Genomic DNA, 20,682 nt, shown 5'->3' on the forward strand with positions numbered 1-20,682 from the left:
GGAGTCGCAGTTTCAGTTAAAAGAGATAACTGTGGAGTTGGAGCAATTGCAGTCGAAACCAGCCCCAGACCCAGTTCACCTGACCATTGAGGTGGATGGTGGTGAGTACACTCCTACGGTTGCTACTGAGGAGCATATTGTTAAGGCTGACACACATATTCAGGATTTGGTAGTAGCTGGTCCTAATGAGTTCGGAATACCAGCAGAGTCGAGACTCCAGATTTATTCTTCTCAGACAGATGACAGTGTGGAACATTTAAGTATGCCACCCTTACAGGAGGATCAGTTGTGGTGTGCAGGGGAGTATGTTGATGCTTCTTCGTATAATTTTTACTGCTCTGAGCCGTTCATGGAATATTTGTTGGATAGTGCACGTGTTCATCTGGATTCGCATGAAGTAACAGAAGGTGTTCTCATCCAAGATACTAGTGTTATTTGCAGATTGGTTGAGAAGATTATAGGGGTTTTTTCTACTATGCTACCTCGCAGGGATCTCGAGGAGGGGATTGTTGAGCAGAGTGCACAGGATGCTAATCAGCCTACAACTACTCGGAGCCTGAAATTGGAGTCATCTATTGATTCTCAGTTCAACGATGGAGAGCCAGTAGCAGAATTTGGAGGTTCTTACCGGCGTTATACGGTAGGGTACGCTCATCATTTTTCTTTTGACACAGAGATAGAAGATTCTATTTCATGCAGATGTAGATTGGCTCCAGTTTCTTACCATCCATAATGGGATAGATTGGCGCCATCTTTTGAAAATAAATTGGTAGTCGCAAGTTACTCAGCCTGCAGCATCAACACACCTGGAGTAGTTTTTCAGAGACTGGATTTGATGGCAGTGATTCAGGTACCTATGGCTGTTGTCATATCTACAGTGCAGTTGGGTGCAAGTGTCATTTTGACGGGGGCTTGAGTTTTGATAGAGTTGATGTTTCAGTTGGTTTGAGTTCTACAGAAAGGTTTCTTCTATCGCCATCTACAGTTGGTTTACAGATGATTTCATCAGAGTTGTCAGTCGTTTGGATATTGAGTACAGTTTCTCAGCTACTGGTATTGATAATTTCTCCACGGGAGTATGAGGAGGATTGGGATGATATACAGATTTACATTTGGGATCCAGGCATACTGATTGGTTTATGGTTTAAACATTGCTTGGGGACAAGCAATTTCAGGAAGGGCGGACTGTCATGTCCCCATTTTTGGTGACAGTTCGATTTAATTAATTTAATTAATCTGGTTGTCCAAAATAATGAATATTTTATAAGGACGACTAATTAATTATTTTAATTAAATAAATAAGCGATATTAAGTTAATTATTTATAAAGTTATCAAATAAATAAATATTAAAAGATAACTTTATATTTAATTAATTTAATAAAGTGACTTGGATTATAAAATATTTAATAAAGTCACTTAAGAGATAAAATCAGAAATGTTCTAGAAGTCTCTGGAGAAGGTGGAGAGAAAAGAATAAATAGGCGCCCCGGGGCTCCATTCGAATCAGGCAGTTGTTTATCTCTCTATTGATTTCAGATTGTGATTCAATCACAGGTGCATTGTGGAACCTAGGGTTTCTGCAATTGTCATAGTTGGCCATTGAGAACGAAAACTCTCAATAGGTACGCAATTTTGAGGGTGTGAAATATCATCTGAATTATTGCAGATTGGAGGTGACATTACAGTCATTTCATCAGGGCGACTATTTGTGGCTTAAGGCCAATTTGTGGTTCTTGCAGCACTATCTTTTGAAGGATTTGATTCAGATTATCAAGTCAAGAACAGTATTGAGGAGTTTGAAGGAGTTTGATTGTTGTTTAAGAAAAGTAAGGGACATTTTCAGTATCCTATATAGAAGTTCCAGCGTGAGCAGATCAGGGGTTAAAGAACGAATCTTCCAAAATATCTTATCAGCCAACGTTTCCGTAGCCGAAGTCTAGAGCCAAAGGTCATCACAATTATCATATTATAAGGCGACACCATTTGAGATAAGATGGGGCGGAACCAAATTGAACCGAGTAGAAGCCGTTTGGATTAATATGCACAATATTGGCGAAAATTTGCGGGATCCAATTCCAACCATTAGCGTCCATTCCAAAGTCAGATAATTCCACAGAGGGATTTGTGGGACAGAGGACAATATATAGTTTGCGCTATCACCATAATCGAATGCGCTATCACATATTTGGAGATTTTTAAACTAGATACGGGTCAGAATATTTGTAAGGTCTGTTTCCCGATTTCCGACTCAGACGCAATTCATTAAAATCTCGGGTGACAGACGCTACCCAATATCAAGCCAAAGGCAGAAAGAATTAATTGATAAAGGAGCCGTTTTAATATATTAAATCGCACAGCATTGGTAGGCGGGTAAGCCTACAATTGAATTCACATTCATTATATCAGAAAGGCAGCATTATCAAATTTATGTGCAAGTTTGGTGGACTGGCGGCATTACTTACTGATGTTCATTACGAGTTGTATGGGATCTGCCCTCTCCACCTTAAGTGACTGTGCAGTCCAGACGACCTTCACCTGGGGCCTGCGATCCCCATATTGGTTGATACCGTGTGCCATTACTGTCTAGTGTCCAAGGCGATTTGACTATAAGGAATCATTTTTGCATAATCTGCCATCAACGTAGGTAAGAGGAGACAGAGATAAGAAGTCGAGAGCTATCGCATGTTCAGGTCGATTCACGACAGGCTGCATATCACTATTCTCAGCATCAATATATATATATATATATAACAGCCAGTACCAGACTTTTTTATAATTCGGCTATCCGCTGTTACAGGTTCTCCCTTTAATTTAATTTTGGTTGTTAATATAGGCGTCCAGTTTTCATACATGGTTAGTATCAGATAATCATTCAATTGGTGGATAACTAGAAGTACTAATTTCAGAACTTGTAAGATAATAAGATTTCTCTGAACGTGTTTGCGTCACCATTATCACTGCATTTGTAATAACCATTAATTTGATGGATGATTTGAAACATTGCATTTGTGATCATTGTTCACCAAGTGTTTGACGAAATGTCTAACCCTTAAAGGATTGAGTTTTGGTGTTAAAAGAAACAATAACCTGTCAGGGTTATTTCACGCCACAGCCCAAACCTCAAGTTCGACTAGATATGATCGGCTTTGACATTGTTGTCACCATATTTTCATCTTTTTTGGCCGAGGACCAACTAGCGAAGCCAATCAAGAGCATTGAGATAACCCAAATAGCACAACAAGAGAAGGTTGAAGTGATGGACAGAGCCAATTTTTTTTTGAGACAGCAGTTCCAACTCATTCCTGTAGAGGTTGGTTCTTCAATCCTCGAGGCAAGGAGAGGTATCCTTAGGAGTAGCTGCCATATTAAAGCCACAGGAGATGGGAATACCATAGTCTGAGGATGCGCCAAGAGATGTGGAGGCGACACTAGATGTGGACGTGGCTACCATAGGAGAGGCAGAGATGGATACAGATATGGAGCGGGATGTCGACACTGTGGGAAAAGAGGATTATGGGTTGGATGAGGATAGCTGGAAGGCATACATCAAAGCCCTGGAGGTTGTGATGGAGAGAGAACAAGTCATTGGATATCAGGCTTTGACCCATAGGAAGGAGTTAGATTTGGTCTAAGCCTATATTCAAGGGGTCTATCCTGAGCGTTTTCGTTCTTGCTTTGAGGCCAGGGGATTGCTAGTAGTGGAAACACCTGAGATGTTGGCTAATTGGGCTACAGAGCCTGAGTTGGGACCATGCAACACTACTATAGAGAAGTTGGCACATGAGATAGTAGGGGCATATAAAGGCATCTACTATGCTTAAAAGTGCAGAAGTAGATAGGGAAACATAGAGGATTGCAGTTGTAAGATCTACGGCAGTCGAGATAGAAGCTCGAGAGAAGTTAGTTGTTGAACTAGTTAGCCAGCATGCAACATGGGCAACTGAGTGAGCTGAGCTTTGGCGAGATAAGGAGAAGGCCGAGCAAAGATTGCAAGAGGCCGAACAAGGATTGCAGATAGCCCAGGCCGAGGCCCTGGAGGCAACTTCTCCTAAAAGAGGCAGTGGAAGTTAACACACGGACGCAAAAGGACTTACACATCTGCATTGATCAAGTTTATGAGTTGTGACGGCAGCAGAACACTTCAAGGACACAACCTCCTCCCTAGTCTATATTGTTTCTATGTTTGTGTGTTGTCTCCTAATTTTGTTAGTTTTTAGTTGCCAGGAGACGACTTTTCTTTTTTGGGGGGGATGATGTTGTCTGGCAAAATGGGTAGTTAGGCAGTTACTGGTGCAGACACGGTTGTGTGGTTTCATTAGCCCTATATTGGGTATTATAAATGCAGCTTTCACTTATGTATTTGGCATCATTGGATGGAACATTGTTATGTACGAAAAACATTTGATGAATGAATAGTATTTTACTTGTTAAATCATTATATGTTTCTCTCATGTTCACCTACGGGCTGAACACTCACAAACCCACACAATCAGCAGTAATCATCAATGCAAGATCTGATAATTCTGTGCTCAGCATCATAGGAGAGCACTATTCATCAATGTGTAGGATAAAAATGTTTGAACCAAATCTGAGAATTCTCCCACTTGCTGCCAATTGATGGAATTATGCTCACTCATCAAACTAGGGATATGATAGACTTGACCATTGACTGTTAATGAATGAGGAATAGCAAGCTTAAAGTTCAGAACCCTCAGTCTTTCCTTTGATAACCATCTCAAGAGAATGCCTTCCATGTGAACAAAATAGAGATGTTTTCATGAGGTGAGAATTAGCAAACCCATTATGGAATGTTAAACCTTTTGTGTACCTTGGATCCATCAACATTATTTCACACTTGGCTTTGAAATCTTCAGTATCGACAAGATAATGCCTCTGACCATGGTCACCCGCACAGAACTTGTTTATAATGTTATGATTATTAAGGTCATACAAAGACAATGAAATGTTGTTTACACTCAGAATCCACATTATCTTCACCCTTTTAATGGTGTCTTCATAGATCTCATGTAAAACTTCTCCCAATTTTGAATGCCCGTTGTTAGTTGCTGATTCATTAAGTGTACCATATTAGAATATTATAATATTTCTTTAATGAAGTCTATTTTCTACTGTAATCTGAATGGTCGGACCAGTGCATCACAATCCCTTTATATCAAGAAGGTATTTATACTGAAACTCATTTTCCAGCTGTTACAATTCCTGAGTTCTTTATTTCTGTTGTTCACTAATGTCAGAGCGTTATGTATGCATCATTCTGATTTTCTGAGTTGTATACAGCAGTCCATTATGTTTAAATTTTAGATATTCGGTCATATGGTATGATTGCAAACTGTTTGCACAATGTCTCCTTGATTATATGAAAGTCGGGATGAATTAAATTAAGGGGAAAATATAACGAAAGTATTAAACAAACCATATATAGAAAATAATTTTCAGAACCACTCATATTTAAGTATACTCCAAGTGTTTGACAAAATGTCAAACATCCGAATTTGAGAAAATGGGGCAGAATTAACAGGGTCCTTACAAAGCATACTTTGCATTGGCAGACTGTTAATTCTGTTAGTTTCAATAAAGGAAAGCAAGGGAATGATAAGTACGAAGTAAAAGGAACAGTTTTATTTCAACAACCATTATTCTTTCTATTTTCTCCCTATATATAAATGATTAGTAGTGTCTTATGATTGCAGAGTGATAAATACTTCACTGCCAAATACCCCAGATAGAAGATGTATGAAACATGCTGTTTGCAAATGATGATGAGAAACAAAACAAACGAAAAAATAGAAAGACTTACTTCAGGATTGTAGATATCAATCTCTTCATGTGCACAGTTTAAATCACCTGTCAAAACCACTGGTTTTTTCTGTTCTAGATCCTGCATACATAATTGTAGTTGATTTGTTTCATACTTTAGCAAATTAGCATCAATCAACAAGATGGGATTCCAGAAAAAATAGTAAAAATTTCATACACAAAGTACAATTCCGTTTGAACAACTACTTATTTCAACATTCATGCCTCGGTAGTTTAAACATAAGAAGGTAAAAAAATTCAAATAGAAGAAAAACAAGATAATAAATAATGGTCCATGGAAGCCTCTCACAATTTGGATGACAGAAAATAAAAAATTGAAGAGCAAGGGTTCTATAAAATGTTCTAGCAGGCTTATAGAACATTTCAGAAGTGATTCTGAGTTCTTTGTAAAGTTGTCAATTGTCTACAAGAGCATAGTTGGAGTGAAACCAGGGTAGATTGTGTAATGTCCCCCTTTCTAGTTGGGTTAGGACTACTAAACATTTACCTTCTTCAAACTTCTTACTTTGTCAAATATTTGAAATGAAAACCAAGTAAAGATGTTTCACCTATTATCAATTGCTATGGGAATCTATTCACTATGAAGACCAAAGTTACCGATTCGTCTCTGTTGCCTCCGGATGCCGATGCTGATCCGGACAGGTGTCAGATGCATTTGGAAACCTTGCAGAGCTATCTGGAAGCAAGCCATAGGGCTTCCAAACCACATTTGGAAGCCTATGGCTTGCTTCCAGACAGCCTCCGCAGGGCTTCTGGATGCATCTAGGAGCACTTGCAGGCCGAGTGGACACAAACAATTATAGAACCTAAAAAAACACTTAAGTTGCCCAATATGCATGTGCTTTAATTGATATTTTTAGGTTGTTTTTTGCTATGAAACCCTAAAACGACCCTAAACGTGAATGTTGAAGCACTCACAACTCATTTTGGAACTTTGTTTGCACCTACAACCACTTCTCATTTGGTCTCTAGTTTGCATTGCCATTGTGAGGCCAAGTTCGGCATTTTAGAAGAGGATCAGTCGAAGGGCGAGAGATAGCTTTCTCAGAGGAGTTTAAATCATTTGAGATAGGTGATCAATTCCATTCTTGAGTATTTTGATGAATTCTTTCAAGTTCTTGAAGAAAAATTCTCAAGATTTTTTTCAATTTTTTTTTTTAAAGATATAGAGAAGCAAATTTGGGTATCTAATTTAGTAGTTTTCTTTTCACTTCTTTGCATTTGTATGCATGATGTTCATAGTTGTTAGGACCTAATTAAAATTTATTTATTTCCTTATAGAATAGGTTGTAAAAAACTAGGCAAGAATGGATGCTAGTCAAAGTTCAATGGTGGGCCAAGGAGGGCAAGGGACTGATAATTTCAAAACTGATATAGGTTCTCCTTTGTGGAGACATATAATGCGGATATCACAGGTTGCAGGAGGTGGCTCATATAATTGGAAGTGTAATTATTCTAAAAGTAACAAAGGAAAACGTTTCAATAGCTCATATTCCCAGGTGATGTTTCATTTTATGGGTCCTACTGGCAAAGATTTGGGATGTGCAAAGGCAAAAAAGGTACTGGGATGACTAGTGCAGAAATAGTTTCATTTGTAAGAGAACAAGAAGCTGCTGATACATTGGTACATAGATCAAAAAAAGCTACTATCAAGGTACATCCTCAAAGAGGAAGATGCATGCACCAACTGAACCAATTGTATCCACCCAACACCCATTTTTGCAATACATGTGCTAGGAGAGGATGAGGAAGAAGTAGGTATTTCAACCTGCAAAAGAGGCCCATTACACACTGCATTTAAAATGGAGGGAAGAGACTGTGTTGATGAAGCTATTGCACATTGTCTCTATGCGAATGGGCTTCCTTTCAACTTGGTGAGATCATGATATTGAAGGAAATGGTGGCAGCAATCAAAGAATCACCAGCTGACTACACAAACTTGGGGTATGAAAAGGTGTGGATGACTCTAGTGCAACACGACAAGACACATATACAAAAAGAACTTCAACCAATAAAAAGATCTTGGAAAACTTCGAGTCTAATTATTGTGTCAAACGGTTGAAAGGATACAAGAAATCGACCATTGATTAAAGTGATTATAGTGTCCTCCAAAGGGGCAATGCTTTTTTAAGGTTGTTGATTGTGAGGGGCAAGTGAAGGATTCTGAATTCATTTCTAGAATTCTCATCGAGGACAACGAGATGGTGGGTAGTGAAAATGTGGTACAGGTGGTCACAAACAATGCCAACGATTGCAGCAGTGCGGGTGCTTTGGTTGAGAGTCGATATGACCATAGTTTTTGGACCCCATGCACCATTCACTCCCTTAACTTAATCATGCAGAAGATTGACACTCAAATAGATTGGGTGAAAAAAATATACCAAGAGGGGGAGGAGATACAAATGTTTGTGACAAACCACCACGTCACAATCCACTTTCAGAACATACTCCAAATTGGAGTTGATGAGGGTAAATTAATTTTTTTAAATTACTAAGTTTCATGGATTCGTAATTTAGTTAAAAATTAAAATTTATAATTTTATTGTCAATTGAGATATTGTTAACTTGTTTAGGTTGTGGAGACTCATTTTGCATCTCATACAATTGTTATGAGATGGCTCCTCAAGGTAAAAGATGCATTGAGACAAATGGTCATTGGTGATCAATGGGGCATATGGAAGGCCTCAAATTCAGAAAAAGCACAAAGGGTAAGGGATTTGGCTTTGAATGAGAGTCGATGGGCTCGTGTGGCATATGTATTGGATTTCACCAATCTCATCATGACTATGCCTCTCTTTTCTAATATGGATACACCTTGCTTGGGTGATGTCTATGATGGCATGGACACCATGGTTGACAAGGTAAAACATTCTATGTAAGCATATGAGAGTGACCCCACACAAAGCAAAGCCTTATGCAATCAAGTGGAAGAAATCATCCTCCATCGCTGGAGTAAGATGACTACCCTATTGCACCTCCTTGCATATGCCTTATCTGGTACTATAGTGAGGAGGTACTTGGTATTCCAAGTAAAGTTGCACCATTTGTGGATGAGGAGGTTGCTAAGGGGTGCCACAAAGTGCTTACAAGCCTCTTCCCACTAGAAGAAATGCATGAAAAAGTAAGGGTAGAATTTGGGTTGTTTGCTTTGGGATTAAAGCATTCTCCATTTGCACTAAAGGAACAAAATAGATTGGGAGCTATCACATGGTGGTACATGTATGGTTAACCTTTCGAGCATCTTCAACCTCTCACAATTAAGGTCCTATCACAAGTAAGTTTTAATTTTGTTTTGTTTTATGTTTACACTTGCATTCTAGAATTTAGTGTTTCACACATTCTTTATAACTAATTTTCTTTTCATTTGTATGTTTTGTAACCACTATCTAGCTTGCTAGTACTTATTTTGCTGAAAGAAATCAGAGTACATACTCCTTTATCCACTCAGTGAAGCGCAATTGATTGGGCTCCAAAAAAGCTGACGACTTGAACTTTGTCCACACCAACTTGCATCTTTTGTCACGTAAGAATGATCATTACAAGGAAGGGACAACAAAGCTTTGGGATGTAGCCCTTGAGTGTGCGAGTCTGGATGCAACACTTCATGATCTTACTACACTAGGAGATTGTGATGATGATAGCATGGCATGTGGTGCATTAGCATAAGTGGATCCATGTTTAGTTCAAGTTTTTATTCTGTTGGAATCTTGAACATTCACTGATTGGAACTTATTGTCTAAGACTAAACTCTAATGTTGGACAAGCACATATTGATATATCATATGAATTTTGAAATATCTTGAATTTTGATAAAGGGTAAAGTATCATAGTCATACTATCAAATGATTTGTATTGTATATTTCTTACATTTCATTGCACATATATATATGTATATATATATACACACACATATATATGTACATATATATGTATGTATGTATATGTATATATACATATATATATACACATGTATATATATACATACATACATATATATGTACATATATATACACGTGTATATATGTACATATATATACATACGTATATATATGTACATATATATGTATGTATGTATATATACATGTGTATATATATATGTATATATACATATACATACATACATATATGTGTGTGTGTGTGTGTATATATATTCCCCGCATCCCGTATCCACTTTTGGTATCCGCTCTAGAATCCGCATCCGAATCTGTAACTTAGATGAAGACATCTATGTGCAAAAGGACAATAATCAAGATCCCTGGCTATTACATGGAATTAAAATGGATACATTGAGCACACTGATCAATGGCAATATCAAATATGATAATTGTAACCATGCAATGAGATAGAATGATATTGCTGATAGCAATGATGTGTTTTAGTGACCCTCATTTATCATTATTAGTAGGCAAATATATTCAATCCCATTTACAGTGATGTTATTTAATGTCTTCATAAGCATGCAAGTATATTCAATGTTGTTTATGGCAATGTTATTGCAGTCTCTGATATGGAAGTTATATTTATATCGACTATAGTGATAATGTTGTTATGTCTGATTTGGAAGTTAGAAAATATGTAAGTTGGGGGTTCTCTTCCTAATGCTGTTTATTAATTGTATGCAATCTACTTTTCCTCAACCAGGTCTTAGTAAGGATAAATGTATAACCAGAAATATTTGGTGCCGATCTGTAAAGGTCTGAGTGAATATGAAAGAAGCAATATTGATATAGTTATCTCTACATATTCCTTGCTAACTGTATTAGATTCCTTTTTCTGATTGTATTGGTTGACCTTGCTGACTGTGTATCTAGTTATTTCTGATTGGTTTAAAGTCTGTTTGTCTGTACATGAGTTCCTGATTGCTGAAAATGACTGTGATTGTTGTTCTTGGTTGCTGACTGTACTGTGCAAAATGCTATCTGAATATTTCCTTTCTGATTCCTATTTTCCTAACGATGTATTTAAAATTGTTCCTACCCTTCTTCCTTGTTTGATAACACTAGCAGTGTTCCTTTATGTTTTCAACTCGATGGTCGGTCTTGTCCTTTATTAAAGATCGTAGCCTTCGGAGATAATTGAATCAGTACTTTCATCTAGTTCCCATAAGACAAGTTTTATCTTACTATAAATTTGCCTTTTATTTTATTTATTTTATTCTTTTTTTTTAATCGGTAAACGGCCGAAGCCTTTTGATTATATTAATTAAATAATTGGAAAAAATCCAAGTAACTCCATTCAAACGGGCACTAGTAGGAAAGAACAAAAAAGAAAACCTCCAGTCTAGTCCGAGACCGAAGTCCAACAATATTACATGTTTAAAAGAGGCATACCCCAGTTTACAACAGCCCTTATGAATAATTTCGTACAATATCATATTGAGAATGCCAAAAAGAAATTAATGCAAAATAGAAATGCAATCCAAAGAGATCAAAGTAGATAGGCACAAGACTGAACGGCGAGAACAACAGAAGGGTAGTGACAAGGGAAAGAGAGCCATCCAGGACCAAGAAAACCTGCAGAGACTTTGCAATCTTTTTGGTACAAAAATAACACCGTGATCTCCTGCTACTAAGAAAACCAGCTAAAGAGTAATCTTAGAGCAGTTAGTAAAGAAGTCAAGAAAATAACCCTGAATACCATATTTGATTAGTTTACAAAATAAAGGTACCTATAGATTGATTAGGACAACATAATGTTAGAATTAAGAGTAGATAATTTTTAATGCAGAACACAATTCTAAACACCCGGTGAGAGAATCCGACCATCAAATAGTATCCAGTGAGGGAAGTAGCAAAATTGAGTTATTTCAACCCGAGATCACCAATTAAACAACCATCAATGAGAAAACACACAGAACCATATTCGTTTGAATTGAAACGATCACAGAAAAGAATAGAGAGCTAAGCATTAAGAGATCGAAGTGAAAAGGCAAACCACCAAAAGGGGCCAAGCCTGACTACTCTGAGGAAACACAAAAAACTCCATGAAGAGATAAAGACGGAGTTAATATAAGATTTATATTCATGTTATGATAGATATACATCTGACCCAGAAATATATACAATAACCAGACGAGCACAGGACTTACCCACAACTAAGAAGCAACCAAAAAACAGCCTAGGACAAAATGTAGAAAGCCTAGAATCTGCGAACATACAAAATAAGAGCACTACTGTCCTAACCGAAAATCCCTAGCAGAATATAACCCGAAAAGCTAACAAAAGACATCACCCAAAACCCGACAATAGTGAAGGAGAAAGATCCACCATGACTACAAGAGCATCAAGAACACCGAAAAACCATCAGACCCAGAACAATGACCCCAACTACGCACCAACATCCTCCTTCCAAAAGACTATTGTAATGTCTCCTTCATAAAATAAATGTATTTAATTAAACCTTATTAATGGGCTGATTGATTTAATATATCTCGGACCCATTTTTTATTTATTTTTTTCCGTTGGTAGGTGTGGCCGTCGACTATCTTTGTACACCCTTGGAAGGTTTTCTCGACAGGTATTTAAGTACGGCATGTAGGTAGTTAGGTATGCATTTTGGATTATTTACCATGTATTGCGAATTCCTGTTGGAGTTCTCTGTTGTTCGCCATTTCAAAAGTGAAAGACCTTCCCTATTTGGTTTGTCTGGTTCCGGTGGGAGTTCAACCCTCACCCTATTCTGTTGCCTGTAACATTTCGCTCGGATCTGCCAAATCAAAGCACCATCTATCTGCAAATATAAATTGAATATGCCTATGTTTAATTTTCATTATTTGGATTTCATCTTGTTCATGGTTGTATTGTTCAAACTCACTTCCACTACCCCCACGTCTTCTTTCATACAACTACACAAACATATAGACTATGGATTGGCACACAGTCATTTCGTAGTAACATCATACACTGTAATACCGTACGGCCTCACAAGCTTGCATTCACTTGTCCCCCTCACCGTGCATCATTTCTGCTCCATTACCAACACCACATAGTCATACTCCCATACTGTACGACCCTTCATAATAGTATCATATTGCCATTGTACAACAAGTTCTACCATCAAATTAGGATACGGTCACCTCAATTAGCATCTCTGGTAAATAATCAATAGTAGGGTTGTGAAAGAAGGGAAAATGGAACATCATAGTAGTATCAGAGCTTTTGATTCTATCAGCCTGTGGAAGTGAATGCAAGTTTATACTTGAAGGAGAAGGCGAAATAACCTCATTGCTAGAATGGCAAATCATCAGGATCCTACGGTAGAACTCATGAATCTTTTAAGAGAGCTCCGCAAAAACCAAATACAAATTAGTGAAACCCAAAGGCTGATGCAGGAAACATTACAAAAATTATCCAAGGGAAAGACAAGAGAAAAAAATGGGCATAGCGACGACTCGATTTTAGGAAGGGCAAACTTTCAACCCTCTCACTCTCGACCATCGATATTCATCTTCCTTCCAAGGACGGAAGCACAGTGCAAAGAAAGAGAACCTACTTTTCAGGAAATGCAAGAAAAACTTCGGGAAGATTGACAGAACACGAATATGGAAGGTGATATATCTTACAGAGACTATGTTGATCTAAGAATGAGATATTTTGGCAGGGGAAATTGCGGTTATTTTAATGATGATCTCAGGAGAAAAATCAAAAAGGTAAACTTATCACCATTTGACAGATCTAGAGCCATTATCGCACAGTCATGGGTTCTGAAGGCAGATACCTATTTCCAACTCAATCCAATGCCCAAAGAGGAAGCGATTGAATTTGTGGCACTTCATCTCGAAGGAGGTGCATGAGTGGTGGCATCATGGATTGGTCACTCTCGATCACAACCAAGTAACCTCTTATGTCGAGTTCACTGAGAGACTCTTTGACAGTTTCGATGGGAAGGATCCTGAGCTAAACTTCAAAGATCTAGCTCAGCTTAAGCAAATGGGCACGGTAGACAACTACATCACTGAGTTCCAAAGTTTGTCAGTGTTAGTCACAAACATCTCTGAAAGAAGTCGAATTGTGTTATTCATGGATGGGTTGAGAGAGCCTTTGAGAGGCTGGATCAAAGGATGCAACCCGTGTGCACTCAACGAAGCTATTAAGAAGGTGCGTGACATGGTCGCATCTTCATCCAAAACTCACACAGCTACATACACACCATCCCCGCAAGAAGACAAAGACAAGAAACCAATTCAGAAAAAACCTCAGTTTGATGAAGATTCTCAACAAGAGCTCTGGAGGAAAAAGCTCTATTTCACATGTAAAGAACCGTAGGGACCTGGTCATTGCTGCCTTAGGAAGGGAAAGATTCATTACATTGAGGTGATTCTTGATGACAATAAAGTACAAATTCCTGTAGTGATTGATGAAGAAACTACCCAACAGGACACAATAAATGCCCTGATGCAAAAAGGGGGTTCCATTGCTGCCCTCACTACAATGATTGGAAGTGGTATCTTCAGGGTTCATGGCACACTTTCATGGAAAACGAGTCCCAATCATGATTGATAGTAGCGTCACACTCAATTTCATCAATTCATCTTTGGTCACTAGTAAAGGCTTGCACGCAGTTGAGCATGGAGGATTTGAGGTTAAGGTGACAAGAGGAACCTTGTTACCTTGCACTCATGTGATCCCACGCTTACAAATTTCCATGGGAAACTATACCATGACAGATGATTTCTTTGTCATAGATTTGGTTGATACTGATATCATATTGGGCATCCAATGGTTGGAAACTCTTGACTAGTCCACCCAAAGTTTCAAAAGGATGGACTTTTCATTTGAGACAAAGGGCAAGAAGGTGTTGTTAAGAGGAATGTCAAATAAAGGATCGAGGGTGTTTACTGTACTGGGTAAATGAATTAATGCATACAGACAATGGATCAGAATAGTAGTAAGAATAGTAGAACTCCTTATATTATTCGCATACGCCAGATATTACATTATTCTTATGATATGATGATTACAATGATTGCCCGAAGGGGGTATATATACATCTCAAGGAAACTTCCCGAAGGTGTCCGTTGGCTACATACAACATGTCGGTTACATAATAAGAACCTTCTCGATACCGACATAGAACCTTCCCGATACCGACGACAAACATCCCGATATACACCCTGTCGGCCCATACTAACGACATACATCCTGATACTGACGACACACATCCTGATACCGACGACACACATCTTGATACCAACGACAAAGGGAAGTCACAATCAAGAAGATGGAGGCCATTTTTAAACATGATTTGATCCCAAACACTGTAAGTAAAAACATGATAGTCAACACCTTACCCTATTCCTTAGATAATTGGTGGGCCCATCTATTGGTCGAGTACTCCAAGAACACTTTTGCATGTCAGTTGATGGATGGCTATGTACACAATGAAAGATACAAAATTATTGATGACATCATTTACTTCGACGGTAAGACCTACTTAATACCTGACTCGGAACTAAAGAAGCTGATTACGGAAGATTTCCTACGACCGGATTTGCATTTTCTTGAGGACAAGCAAATTTTGGGACAGAAGGACAATAATGTCCCCGTCATAAAAGAAATGTATTTAATTAAACCTTGTTAATGGGCCAATTGATTTAATATATCTCGAACCCATTTTTAATTTATTTGTTTCCATAGGTAGGTGTGGTCATCAGCTATCTTTGTACACCCTCAGAAGGTTTTCCCAACAGGTATTAAAGTACGGCATGTAGGTAGTTGTTAGGTATGCATTTTGGATTATTTTCTATGTACTGCGAACTCCTATTGGAGTTATCTGTTGCTTGCCATTTCGGAAGTGAAAGACCTTCCCTATTTGGTTTGTCCGATTTCGGTGGGATTCAAACCTCACCCTATTCCATCTCCTATAACACTTCACTTGGATTTGACAAATCGGAGCACCATCTATCTGCTAATATTAATTGAATATACCTGTGTTCAATTTTCATTATTTGGATTTCATCTTGTTCATGGTTGTATTGTTCAAACTCACTTCCACTACCCCCACGTCTTCTTCCGTACAACTACATGAACATACAAACTCTGGATTGGCACATAGTCATTTCGTAGTAACACCATACGACCCATCCTGTATGGCTCATCTTGTACGGGCCATCCTGTATGGCTCGTACCATATAGCCCATCCTATACGGTTCACTGTAATACCGTATGGCCTCATAGGCTTGCATTCACTTGTCCCCTGCACCGTACATCATATGTGCTCCATTACCAACACTGTATGGTCATACTCTCATACAGTACGACCCTTCATAATAGTGTCATATTGCCACCATACAACATGTTCTACCATCAACATTAGCATCTTTGGTAAATAATCAATAGTAGGGTTGTGAAAGAAGGGAAAATGAAACATCACAACCATTATGAGTTCAGAAGCTTCCCTAATATCTTTGGCACGAGAACCAGAAGGAAATGAAATAGGTGCTTCTAGCTCAGCTCGACTTGTCTAAATCTGGAAGGCAGAACTCCACGGCTTCCAAGTCTGCAAAGTCCACTCCTGGATAAATGTATGCATCAAAGGCATGTAGGCAATTCAAGAGCCAACACTTAGCAGAATTCCCCACAATACCTCTCCAGCATAGAAGGAAGTGAAACTAGCTTCCAACCTAGGCCATTCACGAAAAAAGAGGATAATATCTCGGTTAACCAGTGAGGTGCATCTAGGTATAATTGCAAGCTCAAAACTCCCATGCAAGTGAGCCATGTATGCTTCTGGCAAAGGGATTTTGAGCTTCTCATCAATGCTCTAGACCACCTATTCTAGACCTAACAACCAGACAAAATCAAATACATTATAGCTGAGCCGAATAATATCTAATTTCCCAACTTTGGCCCTAACGAGGCATCCAATCCAGGTACCTATAATGTCAATATTAGTTCGCCATGAAAATTCATAATTAAAGACGCCTTTGCTTAAAACCCTGCTAATGGCTACCTTGCTCATATCATCTATGGGTTTGAGCAAATGAGTCCATTTCTCAGGCTTCACATTACCTCAAAAGGCCATAGTTTTGACTTCTATGGCATGACACAGACTAATATCAGTATGCGTACTAACACCTATCCTGGCTAAAAACTAGACTCTTTCGATAAAATGCAGAGATAAGAGGACCCAACACCGATTTGTAGAGGCTTTCTACAAAGTCGGGAAAGATCTAGAAAGAATTGAGCAATGACGCAATCAAGTTACATACGGGTAATGATTCATGCAACACGATGGATGAATAAAAAGGAGTTCCTGAGGTCATGGGTGATCTGAGTGATGAAACCGCATGAGATGAAATTGGGGAGCAAAATTCACATGAAATGAGATAATCATATAACCTAGTGCTAAAGGAGAATGCTTAAGAGGTCTAAGTTTCATGATTACCTTAGTGAACTAAATTTGATTAACCAAAAGAATGTTTTCTCCATCCATTCATTTGTTAACTAATGTCTGCTTATATATTACCTTCTCTGAATATATGTGTAAACCTTACTTCATCAAATTTATCCAAAAGCTTGATAGTTTTTCCTAATTTTGAATTTAATATCCAATTAAGGGTTTTCCCTTTTCTAAGCGCATTAAGGATGACCCGTGAGTCTCCTTCAATTATAATCTTCTTGATTTTTAAGTTCATACTTTGTTTTAGCCCTTCATGTACTGCTTCTAATTCCGTCATATTATTTGAGACTATTCCCAAATGCTTAGCTCATCTCATGAGCCAATGTCTGGATTCCTCCCTAATTATACACCCTATTCCTACCACTCCTTGATTACCTCTTGAGGCTCCATCAAAATTAAGTTTCTTCCATCTTTTAGGTGGGGGTTCCCATTTGCATTCTTTTCTGGCTATACTATTCTTATTTTTATAAATGAGAGGTGGATTAATTAGATGTAACCTGTTCTTTTTCATTTCTGCATCCCAATCTGAGAAGGAACCTTCTTTGTTTCCAGTTCTTTTTCATTTCTACATCCCAATCTAAGAAGGAACCTTCTTCTTTTGTAGTTTTTCTAAGATTGCAATTTATAACTTCTGCAATACCTACTTCAATCTTGTTAAGGAGAAATGATGTATTGAGTTCTTCGTCATTGAAGATCCGTGTATTTCTTTCCTTCCATATCTCCCATGCTAGGATTGTTGGGGTGATATTCTAGAGTTTTCCGTATGCATTATTATTAGTTTTTTTGGCCACCCTACTAGGTGGTCTTGCCACTTCCCCAAGAGTGGGGTTGACCAGTTCAGTTTGAGTTCAAGCCATTCCCATCATTCCTTAGCATATTTACATTGGTACAAGAGATTCTCTGCAGTTTCTGAGTTTTCTTTGCAGAGGATGCATCTCCAAGGGCCTTCAAATCCCATTTTCCTAATTCTATCTGCTGTTAGCATTCAGTTTTGAGAGGCTGCCCATAGAAAGATACCTTCTTTGGGTAGAACTATTGGGTCCCAACATAGATTTACAGGAATATTTATTGCTTCCCATCTTTGTGAATTAATTATTTGATTGTATCCCTCCTTTACCTTGTAGATTTCGTCTTTGGCGACTGCCCAAATGAGCTTGTCCTCCCTATTGAGATAGTTGATTGGACGCTCTCTAAAAATAGATTCTAATTTATCCTGGTCTATAGGGTTGAGACCTCTATTTTATAAGGATTTTCATCTCCATGGGGCTTCTTCATTTGAGGGATCATGTTGGATATAATCCTCTACCTTGGCTCCACATATTGATATTAATAAAATTTGTGCATTGTTAGTTATATCAGAATGGTCAAGAGGGGGGTGCCCGTTCTAAGAGTCTTCCCAGAATAGGACTTTGTCACCTCTACCTATATCCCATGTTACATATTTTGAAATCAAGGGGCGGCATTTTAGCATAAATTCCATGTTGTAGAACCTTTGGGGGGGTTCCTAGTTCTTAATAATAATGCGTTGTCTGTTATATTCAGATATTTATTATACAAAATTCTTGCCCATTTGTTGTCTCTTTCTTGATACATTCTCCAGACTTGTTTTGCGCCTAATGCTTCATTTTGCCATTCTAGATTTTTAATTCCTAATCCCCCTACTTCTTTAGGCCTACAATTTTTTTCCCATCTTGTTAGAGTTGTCTTCTTATCCTCTATGCCTTTCCAAAAGAAATCTCTCAGTTTTGTTTCTATTTTCTGATTGATATTCTTTGGTAATTGTAAACATGATAGTTGATAGATGGGTATTGTTGATAGAATTGCTTTGATTTTTGTTGCTTTCCTAGCTTTGGTTAACTATTTTCCTTTCCATGCTTCCGTATGATTATCTATTCTTTCCAACATTTGCTCCCAACCTTGATTCTTTTTAACCACTTTATCCAGGTATATTCCTAGATACTTACAAGGGAAGGTTCCTTTCTTGTATCCTAATTCATTGCAGATATATTCTTCTCTTTCTAATGGTGTATTAAGGGAAAAAAATTCTGATTTTTTGCATTAATTTTTTGCTCTGATGCTTTTGTGTAGCTGTTTAGGATTGTTTTAAAGTTGTTTATTTCTCTTTTAGTACTAACTCCAGCTAGTATTTTGTCATCAGCGAATTGTTGATGTCTCATATTAGCCACATTCTCTATGACCTTAATTCCTTTGATTTTCTTTTCAATTTGTGCTATCTTAATTGTTCTCCTGAAGGTTTCAGCCATGATGATGAATAGGAAGGGAGAAATAGTCACCTAGGCGGATCCCCCTAGAAATACATAAAAACCTTCTGGGGTTCCGTTTATAAGGAGCGAAATTTTAGGGGTGGATATACATTGAAAATGATGTTAATCCATAGATGTGAGAATCCAAATGCTTATAAGGTTTTACACAGGAATCTCCAGTCCACTTTATCATATGCTTTTTGAATATCTAGTTTTAGTAATATGCATGCTTCTTTATTCTTTGACACTGAATGGATGGTTTCTTGTATGATTGAGATGCCATCTAGAATAGATCTCCCAGTAACAAACCCAATCTATTCTTCTGATATTAATTTAGGGAGATATTCTTTTAGTCGGTTTGTTAAAGCTTTAGATAAAAATTTATAAATCATATTGCAAAGAGCAATAGATCTGAAGTCTCCTGGTTCTTCAACCTTACTCTTTTTTGAGATTAGAGTTAGGAATGTTTGATTAATTTTTCCTAATAGTTTCCCCCCATTTCTTGATGCTTCAATTGCTTTCCACAAATCTACTCCTATAATTTTTCAACATTTTTGGAAGAAGAAAGCTTGAAATCCATCTGATCCTGATGATTTATCCGGATTGATATTAAAGAGAGTTGTTTTAATCTCTTGCAGAGAGAAAGGTTTATTGAGAGCTTTATTGTCTTCTTTTGTGATGACCTTAGGAATTGCTTTCAGCATTTCCTCTTGTACTACTTGATTAGATGATCCATATTTATTAAGGATATCTTTATAATAATCCATAAAAATTTCTACGATTTCAGTTGGATTGTCTACCGAATTTCCTTGTGTATTTTTTATTTATGATATATTATTAATAGCTCTGAGTTGTAAGGCACTAGTATGAAAATATTTTGTATTACAATCTCCTTCTGCCAACCATTTCTCCCTAGATTTTTGTTTCTAGAACACCTCTTCTTTAGCTAAAAAAATTTCTTGTTTTGATAGGTATTCTTTTTCTTGCAAATATGTTTCATCATTCATTCCCTTTTTGATAACTTTTTTAATTAATTTTTCCAATTTTTCTTCTATATCCAGTTTTTCTTTAAATATGTTGTTGAATTGTAATTTATTCCATTTTAACATTTTTCCCTTTACCATCTTTAGTTTAGATACAGAGCAGAACATTTTTTATCCTTGGACTTGTCCTTCTTGC

The 20,682-nt window shown here is 37.6% G+C and overlaps 1 protein-coding gene across 1 annotated transcript in view; it reads right to left on the reverse strand.

Annotated features, from left to right (window-relative positions):
• The window catches only part of ARP (apurinic endonuclease-redox protein), a 250,176-nt gene that overhangs the window by 59,950 nt on the left and 169,544 nt on the right, over nt 1-20,682 (reverse strand). The window contains exon 9 of the mRNA XM_089818478.1: nt 5,820-5,900. Within this exon, the coding sequence (XP_089674604.1) occupies nt 5,820-5,900 (81 nt within the window). The remainder of the gene's footprint in view (nt 1-5,819; nt 5,901-20,682) is intronic.

Source organism: Cupressus sempervirens, chromosome 3 (assembly GCF_028749045.1).
Source record: "Cupressus sempervirens isolate cs-2001-9-10 chromosome 3, ASM2874904v1, whole genome shotgun sequence".
In the NCBI taxonomy this organism is placed as follows: Eukaryota; Viridiplantae; Streptophyta; class Pinopsida; order Cupressales; family Cupressaceae; genus Cupressus; species Cupressus sempervirens.